The following is a 15,153-nucleotide window of genomic DNA, read 5'->3' as shown; positions in this document are numbered from 1 at the left end:
CTCAGTTACTTAGCTACAGCTTGACTCTGCCAGCTCTAGAGTGTATTTATAGGGTGTTCATTTGTGTCTCTGTGTGTATGTGTGTGTATTGGTTGCAGGCGTTTCTGTGGCCCAGGCGGGGGCGAGGCAGGATCAGGGCAGCCTTACAGCAGAAGGGAGAGTGACAAGAGGGGGCGGAGGAAAGGAAGGGAGTGACCAGCACCCTAAAGACACACTGGTACCTGTCACCACAGACAGCTTCTGCTGTCACTTCAGTGTGTGTGTGTGTGTGTGTGTGTGGTAGCATCTGAACTTCTACTTGCGAAGTTCTAAGAAAAAGTGTTCTTTATTTTTTTTATATATTGAAATCATTCTGTTTGTATGTGGATTACTGATCTATTTTATATTTTACATGTACTTTTGTTCATGCACTGATTTGTCTTTATGACTTTTTATGATTATGTGTGTCTGTGTGTGTGTCTTTAGTTTCATAAGTATTATATACAGGCGGAGGTGTTACAGGAGAGCTGGCCTTTAGATGAATCTCTCTCTTCCTTCATCCAGAAACTCAGAGACATAGAGCGCAATGAAATGAGAGGTATGGTCAATTATACAGAAGAAGTAAATAATGCAGTATTGGACAGATGTTCTGTCCTTCATTGATGAAATAAAATATTATGTTATAATTATGTTCTCTTTTTATATATACACTCTTAAAAATAAAGGTTCTTTATTGGCATCAATGGTTCTGTGAAGAACCTTGAACATCCATGGAACCTTTCAAATGCAGAAAGGTTCTTTAGATTTTTAAAATGTTCTTCAGATGTTTTTCTTAGGAACTGTTCGCTGGAGGGTTCTTTAGGGAACCAAAAAATGGTTCTTCTATGGCATTGCCACAAAAACACCCTTTTGGAACCTTTATTTATAAGTGTATTGATGCATTAGAAACATTGTTTCTATTTTTAGTGACTACTTTTTACATTTATATTTAGTTTTCATTGATTATAACAGTAACACAAATGCATGAACCAATAAAAGACCTGATACTTGAATAAGAATGCATCATGAAGTAATATCAAATTACCATAAAACTTTGACTCAGTCTCTTTTTGCCAAAGCACATCAGTACTGCATACTGCAGTACTTTTTGACAGGAAAATGTGCTAAAAATGTGCCTTTGCTGGTTGATCCAGCCCTGATGATTCAGACTGGATCCACTCAGTTTGGTGAACAACTCCCTGCTGGAGTTTGTGAGGTTCATGCCATCGAATCTCACGTTTTTGAGGTTGTTTGCATCAGCTGAACACGATTCTAAATTCTATTTTTTTTTTGTAGTGGAAGCCATGCTTGAAAAATAAAAGGAGAAGTTCACTTCCAGAAAAAAATGTACAGATAATTTACTCACCCCTTTGTCATCCAAGATGTTCATGTCTTTCTTTCTTCAGTCTATAAGAAATTATGTTTCTTGAGGAAAACATTCCAGGAATGTTCTCCATATAGTGGACTTCAGTGGTGCCCCCAAGTTTGAATGTCCAAAATGCAGTTTAAATGCAGCTTCAAATGGCTCTCAAAACAAATTGACAATTTATATACTTTTTAACCTCAAATGCTCGTCTCGTCTCTGCGATGCGCATGCGTGGTCCGTGTAATCTGGGTCAATACAGTTAGGGTATATCAAAAAACTCCCGTCTCGTTTTCTTCTTCAACGTCAAAATCATCCTACATTGCTGTTTTACTATTTTTCTGTAAAGGGCATTTGATCGTCTTTGCATGTTCACTTTGTAAACACTGGGTCGGTACTTCTGCAACAATTTAAGATGATTTTAAAGTTGGGGAAGAATATGAGATGGGAGTTTTTTGACATACCCTAACTGTATTGACCATATTGAACTGGAAGTTCACGCAAGCTTAGACAAGATGAGCGTTTGAGATTAAAAAGTATATAATTTTTCAATTTGTTTTGAAAATGACAGCTCCTTTTTCTAGATAAGACCCTTGTTCTTCGGCTGGGATCATTTAGAGCCATTTGAAGCTGCATTTAAACTGCATTTTGGAAGTTCAAACTTGGGGGCACCATTGAAGTCCACTATATGGAGATAATTCCTGAATGTTTTTCCTCAAGAAACATAATTTCTTAACGACTGAAGAAAGAAAGGCAAGAACATCTTGGATGACAAGGGGGAGTAAATTATCTGTAAATTTTTGTTCTAAAAGTGAACTTCTCCTTTAAGTAAAAGCCAAAATTTAAGCCATTTTATCTGCCATTCTGTCATTAACATTTATAATTTAAAATTATTGTTTTAATTTATGTATTTATTTATTTATTTTTAATAGAATTTGTTTTATCTTTAATGAAAGCATTTTTTTACTGCTTATTTGTGTCTTCCTAATAGATTCATAATATTTATTTTTTAAACCTTGTTCTGGACTCATCTGGCTGTATGTGATTTGAATCTCTGCTCATGTTTTCTCATTGAATCTGAAGCGTATTGAATAGGCTGACTCTCGTCCCACCTGTGCTTCTTTTGATTAACCGAGCGCTGGCCGTCAAAAATATAATGGAGGCCTACTAAATTCATCTGCTTGTGGTAAATAGGAAAATGCGATTTGCTGTGCCCTTGGACGGGTGACATAAGGTCATTTGCTGTGGGTCAGCTCAGTGGAAGAACTGAAAACAACCTTGATTTTACTAAAGAAAAATGAATAAGCAGGAAGCTCATAGAAATGGAAATGGGAAGGATTGAGATGGAGGGAGAGGAAAAGAGAGCTAGTCTATTGGATGTGTGTGTATTGTGAAGTGGTAGTGTTGGAGATGAACTAGTTTGCATGATGGCCTGGCTCCAGTAATAATATTAAGATTCTTTTGTCCTCCTGATCCCTTGATATTAAATGTATTCTTTGCTGTTTCCTTTTTTGTTTGATTGTGAATCCATAATTAAGAATCTATGTGGTTAAATGCCTCCGATTGGGCTTTTATCCCTGGTGTGAGCGTGTGTAGATCCACGTGTGCGCGCTGTACTTTCGCAAGCGTGTGCGTCACAATCCACACGTGCCGCTCATTTCATTTCCTGATAAGCTTGTGTAAATGGGTCAATGGGAAGTCAAATGAAGCTGGCTCTTGGCCTCTGGTGCCCTGGGAAGTATTTCTGGAGGAAAGAGAATTGAATTAACCCAGTTGAGTGGCTCTCAGTGGAGCAGGGGCCACCCTGAACAGTTACTACACACACCAATCAATAAATGCACATGGGAACCAGGCCCAGTGCACTGTACTCTACTGGATGTTCATCAGGGGCACATATGGTAGGCATACAGTATGGCTGCCCTTTGGGCTCCTGACTGGAATGACCTCTATGCTTGATATATATATATATATATATATATATATATATATATTCTAAATAAAATGGTTGAATGTTCATGTTTAAACACAGAACCTCTCTTAAATGAATGCTGATGACTAATCTAAGCATAATTGTTAACAAGCCACTGTCAGATACCCAAAATAGCTCTCTGTTTTACTGATTCAGTCTCGTATTCTCAGTTGAGATATACCAAGAGTGCATTTAGAGTAAATGACAGCATGGTATGACTTCAGATTAAATCATTGATCTGTGATCGTGTCCTTGTGGATACTGAGGATGCCCTAGGTAAACTGTCCAGTAGGATGTACCCTTACACATAGAATAACTGAAAAAGGTGAGAAAAATTAAGCTCTGTTTTTTAAATAGAGCAACACTGCCATCTAGCAGGATTTACAACTACACTTTTGAAACACAAGGTTTGAAGTGTTGTTGTTACTGCCCTAATGAAAAAAAAATTTATTTGAAAAGTATACTATAAACACATTTACATATTTATGTCTGCTAAATTGGAAGTAATTCTGTGCTTAATGCACTTTAATTGTGCGAAAGTGGTGCTGAGGTCAAACTTATGTTTTATATAAGTACTGTATATTTGATTGTGCTAAAGTGGAACTATTGCAAGTATACTTCGGGTACACTTTAAATATCTTGCATTTAAAGACAGATATAATTCAGAGATCATGCAATAAAATAAATTGTGATATTAAAACACATTTAGGCGTAATATTAAGAAATGTGCATTGTGCAATAAAGAAATACTCAGAATACAATTTAATTTTAGTTTTATGTTAGTAAATCTTAAGGGATATGTCAATAAATATCAAGTGTACTTAGTATGAAATTAATATATGTGGCCCTGGACCACAAAACCAGTCAGCACAGGTATATTTGTAGCAATAGCCAACAGTACATTGTATAGGTCAAAAATATAGATTTTTCTTTTATGACAAAAATCAATAGGATATTAAATAAAGACCATGTTCCATGAAAATATTTTTATTTATTTTTATTTATTTATTTATTTATTTATTTATTTTTGATTAGTAATATGCATTGCTGAGAACTTGATTTGGACAATTTTAAAGGCAATTTTCTCAATATTTAAATTTATTTGTACCCTCAGATTTCAGATTTTTAAATTGTTGTATTTCGGCCAAATATTAAATGAAAAACTTATTTATTCAGCTTTCAAATTATGCATAAACTGCCTGTTTAATGACTGTGGTCAAATATTTTAAATAAATCATGGCATGTTTTTTGTTTGTTTGTTTGTTTGTTTGTTTTACTAGGGAGCATTCTAATTTTAAATAATTACTGTTTTTAAATGCATAATGTTGGTTGAGCCAATACCAAGTCCAAAAATTTTACCAACCTAGAAATGGCTTGCTTATATACATTTACTTTATATAAACTTTTTTATATTTTATAAGTATATAATATGTTCTAATTTTGTACTTATAAAATGCCTTACTTATATGAACTTACTTGTTAATATAAAAGTACATGCCTTATATTTACAAAAATACATTTTGTATTTAAATAAATGTATTAGTCATGTATTCAGAATAGCGGTCATTTTATTATTAATTTTATTTTGCTTACTTTTGGATCACTTTTAATTGAAGACCTCAGTATTTTATTTTATTTTTATTTTGTTTTCCTGTATTGTCTTGCCTGTTTAATCTCTATTTTTATTTGGCAGTGTTTGGGGATATTTTGGATGACACATCCACACCTGTGGGTACCGACCAACAAAACAAAGAGGGCCAGAAATCTGCTCCCAAATCAACCAGCAAGGCCAAGGAACGAGAAAAGGACAAACTAACATCTAAGTCAAGCTCCATTATGGAACAAGTCAGTACAATATATGTGTGTCTGTGCATATGTTTTAATGTCAGTATCAAGTCCCACCATATGTTTGAATCATTCTCTTGCAGAAACAGCTTCTCTCATGAATATTGTTCATTGTGCTTCACAGAAATGCAAATTTCTCTCCCACAAGTATTTTTTTTTAACCTTGGAATGGATTATGTTTTAATTTTTACATTTGAGGTCTCTCAGGTTAAGCTCTGATATAGTGTTTCTTTGTCAGAAATGTAAAAAAGAGACTTTATATTTGCACATTTTAATTGGATAAGTTATAAGCATACACTACCGTTCAAAAGTTTAAGGTCATGTTTTAAGTTAAAAAAAGCAAGTAAATCAATTAAAAGTGACTGTAAAGTCAGTTACACTGTTAGAAAAGCTTTCAAATAAATGCTGTTCTTATTAACTAGAATCTTGAAAAAAATGTAGCATAGTTTCCACAAAATTATTAAGCAACTGTTTTCAGCATTGATAATAGTAAGAAATTGTACAACTTTTGAATGGTAGTGTAAATGTCAGCTTGTTTATTTGTTTGTGCAGAGTCTGGATGTGAGTAAGCCACACTGGACCCTGCGTGTGGTGAGTGACCACAGTGAGGCAGGAAGTATAGAGGTGAAAAAAGACACTGAGAAACTAGAGGAGATCAGAGCCATGAAACTAGCCTGGGAAGCAGCTGAGCCCGGCAGAGCAGCAAAGGTACCACAGAACTGTAAAGGTAGAAGTAAATCTGCTCTGTGTGCTCAAACAGTCCTGCATGTGTAACTGATTGGTTTGTTTTGAAGGCTCATCAGACCCGGCAGCGCTATCTCAAAGATCTACAAGAGCGTGCAGAGAGTAAAGAGCCCGTCACGGCAGAAACAGGTTACATACAGATATACACAATCAGATTGTATAAAGGGGACCTATTATGCTGCTTTTTACAAGATGTAATACAAGGCTCTGGTGCAAACGAGCTGCTGCTCCCCGCCCCCTTTTCCAAAATAGGGCTTTGCCTTTACAACTCGTACCTTAGATACTCTGCCAAAAAACATCTGTTTGGTTTTATTATCATGTCTATCATGCTGAAATCATGCGTTTTAAACCCATATTAGTTTAAACTTCTGATAGAGGGTTTTCAGAGCGCACACATCTGAAGCACACACACGGAAAGCATCTGTCACACAGTATATTCCGCTTAAAGGAGAAGTCCACTTCCAGAGCAACAATTTACAAATAATTTACTCACCCCCTTGTCATCCACACACATCCTTGTCATGTCTTTCTGTCTTCAGTCGTAAAGAAATTATGGTTTTTGAGGAAAGCATTTCAGGATTTTTCTACGTATAATGGACTTCATTGGTGCCCCAAATTTGAACTTCCAAAATGCAGTTTAAATGCAGCTTCAAAGGGCTCTAAATGATTCCAGCCGAGGAAGAAGGGTCTTATCTAGTGAAATGATCGGTCATTGTTTTCGAAAAATAAAAATTTGTATACTTTTTAAGCACAAAAGCTTGTGTAACACAGGCTCTGGGATGCACGTCCACGGGTCATTCTCGATTGATTCGTTCACTTTGAACAAATCTTTAATGTGACTTGGGAAGAACTGGTCGTCTCGGGGAGTGATTTGTTTAGTCGCGCATGCGCAACATCCTGTTAGGTTCTGTACTGGAATTAGTTCACCTGTTTCGAGTCTCCAGGTTTTTCGAGTCGTTCATTCATCTTATGGGGCTGTCACATGGTGCTGATTTTGCTCAAATGAACGAAATGACTCAAAAAGATTTGTTCATTTTGCTGAACGAGATTAAAAGGTCCGAGTCGGTAAAATGATCTGAACTTCCTATCACTACTACAAATCACGTCTAAGTTGATCATCTGTGTACTCCGGCTTAAAAAGGTAGAGTATGTCGAAAAGCTCCATGTTATTTTCTCCTACAACTTCAGAATCGTCCGACATCCTTGTATCTTTTTGTTTGTAAACAGTGTTTGACTTACTTGCACTTTCTTAGTCTTTGCGCGTTCGCTTTGTAAACACTGGGTCTGTGGTTCCGCCTACGTTCCACCTTTCAACGTGATTCAATAGTACATGAATGCACATCCCAGAGCCTGTGCTACACGAGCTTTTGTGCTTAAAAAGTATACACATTTTTATTTTCCAAAAAAATGACCGATTGTTTCACTAGATAAGACCCATCTTCCTCGGCTGGGATTGTTTAGATTTTGGAATTTCAAAATCCATTATATGGAGAAAAATCCTGAAATGTTTTCCTCAAAAAACATAATTTCTTCACGACTGAAGACAGAAAGACATGAACATCTTGAATGACAAGGGGGTGAGTAAATTATTTGTGAATTGTTGTTAAGGAAGTGGAGTTTTCCTTTAAACTGTCAAATACACTTAAGTTTATGTTAAAACAACCCCTGAGTTACAAGAACAGTCGGTTATGTCTGTGAAGGTAAACAGCTGGGAAAGAAATCGTATGTTGATATTAGATCTGTGTGGCAGCAGCGTAATATACGGTAAATAACTCAATAAATCCACTGCTCTTTTGTTTCCTCTGAGGCTGGGACTCTAAATAGTGTTCTGTGCTCGTCTGTGGAGCCAGTGACAGAACAGTTGGCATGCTTTGCTCAAACTTTTGCCATGGCATTAGATTCCTTACACCGTTGTCACTTGCGAAAACACAATGGAAGCGTCATGGGTGAGAACACGCAGATTATGGGGCGGTTATGTATAATAAGATTAGAAAGGCTTACCAAAACAAAGTTACTGGGTTGTCCTTTTTAATGTTTTCTGGTTTGGTAGATGCACTGGGGACCCATTTCTACCACTTAAAAATGGAAAATGTCATGATATGTTCATGATTTTTTTTTAATGATGTGTCTCCTTTAATACAGTTTTATATTGGTATGTTTAGTACATGGCTTGATATTTTTAATGTTTGCATTTTGTAGACACTCAACCTCAGCCCCAACAGAGTGAGGAGTTCTTCACTGACAAAAATGATATTGATTATACACCATTTATCAGGTACAACACATAAACAAATGCAACTGTGATGGCACAGTTGAATTACTCCAGTCATTACTCCAGTCTTCAGTGTCACATGATCCTTCAAATACCATTCTAATGCTGATTTTTGGATTCATTCAGTGCCTGCTTTCTGAAAAATATATATTTTTTTTTTTAAATGCTGACTCCAAAATTTGGAACGGTAGTGTATATGTTCTTTTCTTTCTCTTTTTGTTTAAAGGAAGTCTTTGCCGCAACCTCGTCTAAAGGATGAAGCATTAGAGGAGGAGCAGAGGAGGGAACGCTCTGAGAAGTTCCAAAGTTTCCGCCTGATCTGGGACAATATTCTGGAACAGCGTAAACAGGAAAAAATTGCACGCAAGGAAATGATGAAACGACAGCTGGAGACTTACACTGGCTTTCAGGTTTGTGATGTGTTATTATAATTGCAGATTCACCACACAAAATAATTGGTTTTGGTATTTGTACTATAGTAGTGCAGTCATTTTATTTTTTTTTTATGGTATTGAAAGAAAAAAAAAAGAGTTTTATTTCCTGTTATAGGACTCAATGGATGCATATCGGCAAAAGATGCTGCAGGCTCGTGAGACATTCTGTTACCGCGTCCTAAAGGAGCAACCACATAAGAAAATGGAAGAGCCACCCATGGAAACAGTTGAACAGGTTGTACTAGAGAAAACCCCTACTGTGGTCCAGTCAAGTGGACGTAAGAGTGGGGGCAAGAGGAAGTGATCTGCCCGACCGTAACTTCATAGTCAGTTGCTCCGTCTAATATTACTCTTCATTTTATTAAGGATAGTGCATTGCGTGTCCTTTTTGAAAATATATTAAGATTTCCTTTGTAATGGTGAATTCGGTTTGTAAGATTAGTATGCAGAGTCACCTTTCACTGTCAGGTTATCTTCCTCTGTGATTCTAAACAGTTACTGTCAGGATTGATTCAAGCAGCTCTGAAGATCTCATAGTGGCAGATATTGTTTCCCAGAAGACAAGGCAAAAGTAGTTCCAAAATATTATTGTTACTGCGTTCACGCTTATTACTAAATGCCAATATATTATGTACTTTACAAAATAAATTAAATTTAAATTAATTGGATCCTTGTATGGTTGTAAGTTTTTTTCTAACTAAAAAGCTTATTTATATGTTCTACCACATAGCCGCCGTGAGATATCGGTCAATACTAAACAGGACTGCTACATAAAATGAGTGCTGGATCTTAAGCATAAAGACAATGAACATGTGATGTGATTTCAGAAAAAATAAATAAACACTTGGTGAGTTTTCAATGTAAATTCAGTTACTTTTATAATAGGAATGGCTAACTACAGTTGAGGTCAAAAGTTTACACACACCTTGCAGAATGTGCAAAATGTTAATTATTTTACCAAAATAAGAGGGATCATACAAAATGCATGTTATTTTTTTTATTTAGTACTGACCTGAATAAGATATTTCACATAAAAGATGTTTACTTGTAGTCGACAAGAGAAAATAACAGTTGAATTTTTATAAAAATGACCCTGTTCAAAAGTTTACATACACTTGATTCTTAATACTGTGTTGTTACCTGAATGATCCACAGCTGTTTCCCTTGTTTGTCAGTTTTTGAACCCTTTCCAGCAATGACTGTATGATTTTGAGATCCATCTTTTCCAACTGAGGATAACTGAGGGACTCAGATGCAACTATTACAGAAGGTTCAAATGCTTACTGATGCTCCAGAAGGAAAAACGCTGCTTTAAGAGCCAGGAATGTAAACTTTTGAACAGAATGGTGTGTACATTTTTCTTTTTTTTTTTCATTTAGTACTGCCTTTCAGAAGCTACAGAAGATACTTACAAGAAGACAAAATAAGTTAAATGTACCCTGATCTTCAAATTCAAAAACTTTTCACCCCTGTTTGAACCTTCTGTAATAGTTGCATATGAGTCCCTCAGTTGATCTCAGTGAGATGGATCTCAAAATCATACAATCATTGTTGGAAAGGGTTCAAATACACAAAAATGCTGAAAAACCAAAGAGTTTGTGGGACCTGAAGTATTTTTTCTGAAGAACAGCAGGCAGTTTAAATGTTTTTGACAAACAAGGACTCATGATCAACTATCACAAAAAAAACACAAAAAAAACCCACTGTGGATCATTCAGGTAAAAACATAGTATTAAGAATCAAGCGTGTGTCATTTTTATAAATTCAACTATTATTTTCTCTTGTGGACTGGATGTAAACATCTTTTATGTGAAATATCTTATTCATGTCAGTACTAAATAAAAAATAGCATGCATTTTGTATGATCCCTCTTATTTTGGTAAAATAATTAACATTTTGCAGATTCTGCAAGGTATATGTAAACTTTTGACCTCAACTGTATATTAAGCGGTGATAAATTATTTATTTATTGCTATTTAGCCATCATTTGGAATATGTCAAGATATGTGTTACAACAGAAACATATAAATCATTCTAACATTCTAAAAAAGCCCATTTTTGCAGGATCAAGGCTATCTGTTGGTGGTCAGGAGCTTTTAGGTACAATCTGTGGATGACATACATTTTATATTTTACTATAGTATATGCCTCTGTGTGTTAATCAGTTGATGAGCATATTTCTCTTTCCTGTGTTGACATTTTCTACTGATATGAGCATGGCATATAGATAAAATCCTCCTGTTTTAAAAAGCCAACAGGCTTTGGTTATGTCACAGCCATGAATCATTTGTTACTTGCTTGTCAGTTTGAAGTGGTATTAAGTTAAGGAACATTCTCAATGTAAAGAGCATTTGACTGGACAAAATTGCATATTGCAGGATGAGTCATCAACATTTTTGTATCATTTTCCAGAACATAAAGTATATATATATGACAAAACTCCTATTTTAATTTGGTCAAGGAGGGTTTTTTTTCTTGGACAGCATGTATTGATTGATGTCATGATTGCCTCAGTTTTCACTTCAAACTATTGTGTGAAACCTCTGTATCTTTAAACAGAACGCTGTATTGAATCAAAGTTTCCTGCCAGCTACATGCAGCAAAGTGACCTCAGTTGTTTGTAGGATTGCAGTCCTTTTATTTGTTTTTTAGGGCTTTTGGAAGGCCTGCTCCAGGAGATATTATTCCAATCCAGTGGACGGTTAGAACATTACTCACAGCCTCTCATAAGATGTCTCTGCTCATAAAGATAATTGAGGTTAAATCTCTCTCTGTGTCCCTTTTCTCTCTCACTGTTCTATTGTTTTCTCATCCCTAAAACAAACACAGACACAAACTTGAGTTGGGGTGTTTTTCTTGTTTGTGAAGCAAGACATCTGAAGTCATGTAGGGTCTAGGAGATGTGTGTTTGTGTGTGTGTAGGTGTGTTCCTTTTCTCCTCAGTCTGCAGTCTGCTCTCCTCCAGCTATACCAACCCTCACATCCCCAGCAATCATATGAGGGAGCTAATCCACTAAGCCACAGTCGGAATTTACACATGTACTCACAGAACTTGACTTCTTTTCTTGCATTGCAGTCCAGTCAGCTCAATATAAGATATGAGGAAGTGCTTGGGCAAATGCACAAGATTTAATTCTAGTTCTGAGTGCCACACACCACAATAATAATAATAAAAAAATCATTAATGCCTTGTATTAGCCAGACGTGGCCTCTTCTGGCTGATAGCACTGTGGAGATTAGACAAAGGGCTCAAATATTAATTGTAGTGTCTATGTTTTTTCCTTATGTCTTTGTCTTTGTCTTCTCACACATTCACCTCTATCGCAGGAACTGAGCAAGGGCAGTGACTTACATTATATTGGTTTGCGTGTCACGTTGGAGTGAAGGTAAGATAAGTACGGCTTTAACTTTTAATCCCGAGAGACACAAAAAGACGTTGAAAGATAAATCTTCTCAGTTAATAATGAAATCAAATAATAACTTTCTACTAAAGGATAACTGCTACTAAGCCCTGATCATTTCCCATTGCCCTGTGTGTGGTGCATAGGCTCCCAAAGCAGTAACTTGACACCTAAATATTCAGGTGAACCTGTACCAAAATTGTTTTAGGAGCTAAATCCCTGCTGTTTATGTAATGAGAAAATAATGGTGTGCTGACAGCTATAAGACAGAATCCCCATCTGGAATGGTGCATCATCTGGGCACATGATGGGACTTTCTGTACAGCGTCTGATAACACAATCTGAATGACAGCACTTAATTGAGAAGGTTTCGTAACTGCATTTGTAATTGCCCAAAGCGGCGTTTTGCTCTCATAATTTTGCTAGCGTTTTTAACCCTTGGTTATGAAACCATGTTCAGAACGGAAGAACAGAACGGCATGTCCAGTTGTTCAGCAACAAACAACCAATCAAAAACGGGACCAAAAAAACACGTTAATTGTACGTTTTGTGGTCCAAAATGTCTGTTCAGAGCTAATTGGATGCTACGGTCAGGGACATGGCCAAGGAATGATTGTTTAATGACTTCTACAGTTCACTGTGATTCACCTTAGAGAAACCCTAACTAAACTTAATGTTGGCTGTCTTGCATGTCTCTTACTCCTAGTTGAAGCAAACCAGCTCAGAGGAATAGTCATATAATATTAACCATAAGTGTGTCTTAACCACAGAAACAATAGAAAAATGGGAAGAGAGTAGACAGGTTGTCTGTCCCATCAGACTGAGTGATTGATGGCTGTCGTTTAAAGTTATCTAAAACCAGGGAGGTGTTTAATCAGACTGGTTGCTGGCAATGATGTGTAGATGTTAGAAAATGCCCTTACATACTGCCTTTTGCCATCTTATACTTGTACTGAGAGATGCTATTGACAGGAAGCTTTGAAATAGTTTTCTGACTTGGCCAAGAATGATGAAAGCTGAAAGAACAGAGGTCACACTGGCTGCCCTTATATGCTGTAAGCGGAAACTGTAATGGTATTATTTTAAACCCTGACAACACACAAGCCATGCCATTCAACCTTTGGAAATCACTTTTCCTCTTTCTTCATTTTTGTGCTTGGGATTGTGTAGTGTAGACTCAGATACTGCTTTTAGAGACGTATTTAAACTTTCTTAAAGGGATAGTTCACCCTCAAGCCATCGCCGGTGTATATGATTATCTTCTTTCAGATTAATATAGTCTGCGTTAAATAAAAAATGTCCTGGCTCTTTAAAACTTAATAATGGCAGTGAATGGGTGTTGAGATTTTGAAGTCCAATAAAGTGCATCCATCCATCATAAAAAATACTCCATATGGCTAATCTCTAGCTTCAGCCGACCCTTGTACGCACATGGACGAGAGAGTGGCATTCCAGCAGATGACTTAGGATGTAAATATAATTAAAAGTATGAATCAAGGATTTGTGAAATAAAATATAAGACAAGAGGAGACTTGGTTTTCCTTTGCTGTAAACAAAACGTGGTTCTCGCGAGACTAGTATATTCTCACTGGAGCTTACGCTATGCCTACATGCTACGCCATCTGCATGTACGACAGTTAGCGGAAGCTAGAGATAACAGTTTATAAAGTTTTAAACAAGACCTTTGTTAACCCTGGGGGTCATGTGGAGTACTTTTTATGATGGATACACTTTTTTGGGCTTCAAAATCTCAGCACCCATTCACTGCCATTATAAAACTTGGAAGAGCCAGGACATTTTTAATATGACTCCAACTGTATTCGTCTGAAAGAAGTAGTAAATCATGGGGTAATTTTTATTTTTGGGTGAACTATTCCTTTCAAGTTCTGTAATAGGTTTTGTCTAAAATCAGATCCTAAATTGAATCATGGTGAACAGATAGGATTCTAGAAAATTAGTGTAATACAAGCCTGGGTTGTTCACAGTTAAAAGATCTTCCTCACTTTAGACCATATCTGGACAATAGCTTCAAATCAAGAACTCGGAGCACTTCAAAAATGTACATTTTAGACTCCATATTTGACCTTATCAGTTCAGACTGACCTTTAAGTCATTCACAGGATTCTTAGTCCAGTGTCTATGAATAATTCTTATTTCAGTACTTAATTCATTAAACACATGGTAATATGTCTCTTTGTGCTTCTGTATCTTATTGTGCTATTTACGTTACAGGTCCGCCCCCCAAAGCTCAAAGATGGGTGTTTTAGTGTCATTGCCGGCAGCCTGCAGTTTAGTCATCACAGTGAGTTCATCTGTATGTGTGTGTGAATGTGTCTGCTGAGAATTGTTGATGGGTGTCTTATCGCATCTGTTGATTATTCCCGCTGATAGCTGATGTGTTGCAATGCGTGCAAATGAGACATCCTCTTTCTCCTAATGTTCCTCCTTGTAGCACCGACTTTTAGTTGTCAAGTCTGTACACCCACACACACATTTACCTTGGTATCTAAATGGGGACATACTGTACCATGCATGCTGTAGTCTTCTGTTGTTTTCATGTAATGCTAATTATGAATATGTCATTTTTCCAAACAAGGATTTCACCTAGATGTCTCCAAATTGAGTTTTTTTGGATTTAGAATAAACTCCTATACAGTACTCTTCCAACTAGGGCTGTCATTAATGATCATTTTGGTAATTGAGTAATCGGTCGATTAGTTTGACGATTAATTGGGTAATTTAATCATTATACTTTTTTTGTGGTAAGAAAAATAGGCCTAAGGGAACAATACCCTTTAAAATGACTTAAAGTACATATTTAATAGCAATGGGGCAATAATAATTATTTCAAATAAAGTATCAGAAGCGAGTAATTCTATGGTTTTATTGAACAAAACTGTTCAAATACATAATGTATTATAAACAAAAGAACTATTGTACATTATGAATTATAACAAATGCCTACGACCAACGGCCTGACGATTGTTTTTACACTTTACTGTGCGATCTAATCCTCGTTTAATACTGACTAAACATCATTTAATTCAAATATCCACTTAATATTTGATATTTGGCCATTTCTTTACCTCAAAAATGCTACAGTCACT

General features: G+C 36.2%; 1 protein-coding gene across 1 annotated transcript in view; it reads left to right on the top strand.

Moving 5' to 3' along the window:
• Nucleotides 1-9,449, top strand: part of adgb (androglobin) — a 52,732-nt gene extending 43,283 nt beyond the window's left edge. Inside the window, exons 29-36 of the mRNA XM_051137856.1 lie at nt 99-217; nt 466-577; nt 5,044-5,195; nt 5,748-5,903; nt 5,990-6,068; nt 8,139-8,214; nt 8,438-8,621; nt 8,761-9,449. Of these exons, the coding sequence (XP_050993813.1) occupies nt 99-217; nt 466-577; nt 5,044-5,195; nt 5,748-5,903; nt 5,990-6,068; nt 8,139-8,214; nt 8,438-8,621; nt 8,761-8,949 (1,067 nt within the window). The 3' untranslated portion in view covers nt 8,950-9,449. The remainder of the gene's footprint in view (nt 1-98; nt 218-465; nt 578-5,043; nt 5,196-5,747; nt 5,904-5,989; nt 6,069-8,138; nt 8,215-8,437; nt 8,622-8,760) is intronic.
• The last annotated feature ends 5,704 nt before the right edge of the window (nt 9,450-15,153 follow it).

This window comes from Labeo rohita, chromosome 20 (genome assembly GCF_022985175.1).
Source record: "Labeo rohita strain BAU-BD-2019 chromosome 20, IGBB_LRoh.1.0, whole genome shotgun sequence".
NCBI classification, from domain to species: Eukaryota; Metazoa; Chordata; class Actinopteri; order Cypriniformes; family Cyprinidae; genus Labeo; species Labeo rohita.
This window is presented reverse-complemented; position numbering and strand designations above follow the sequence as displayed.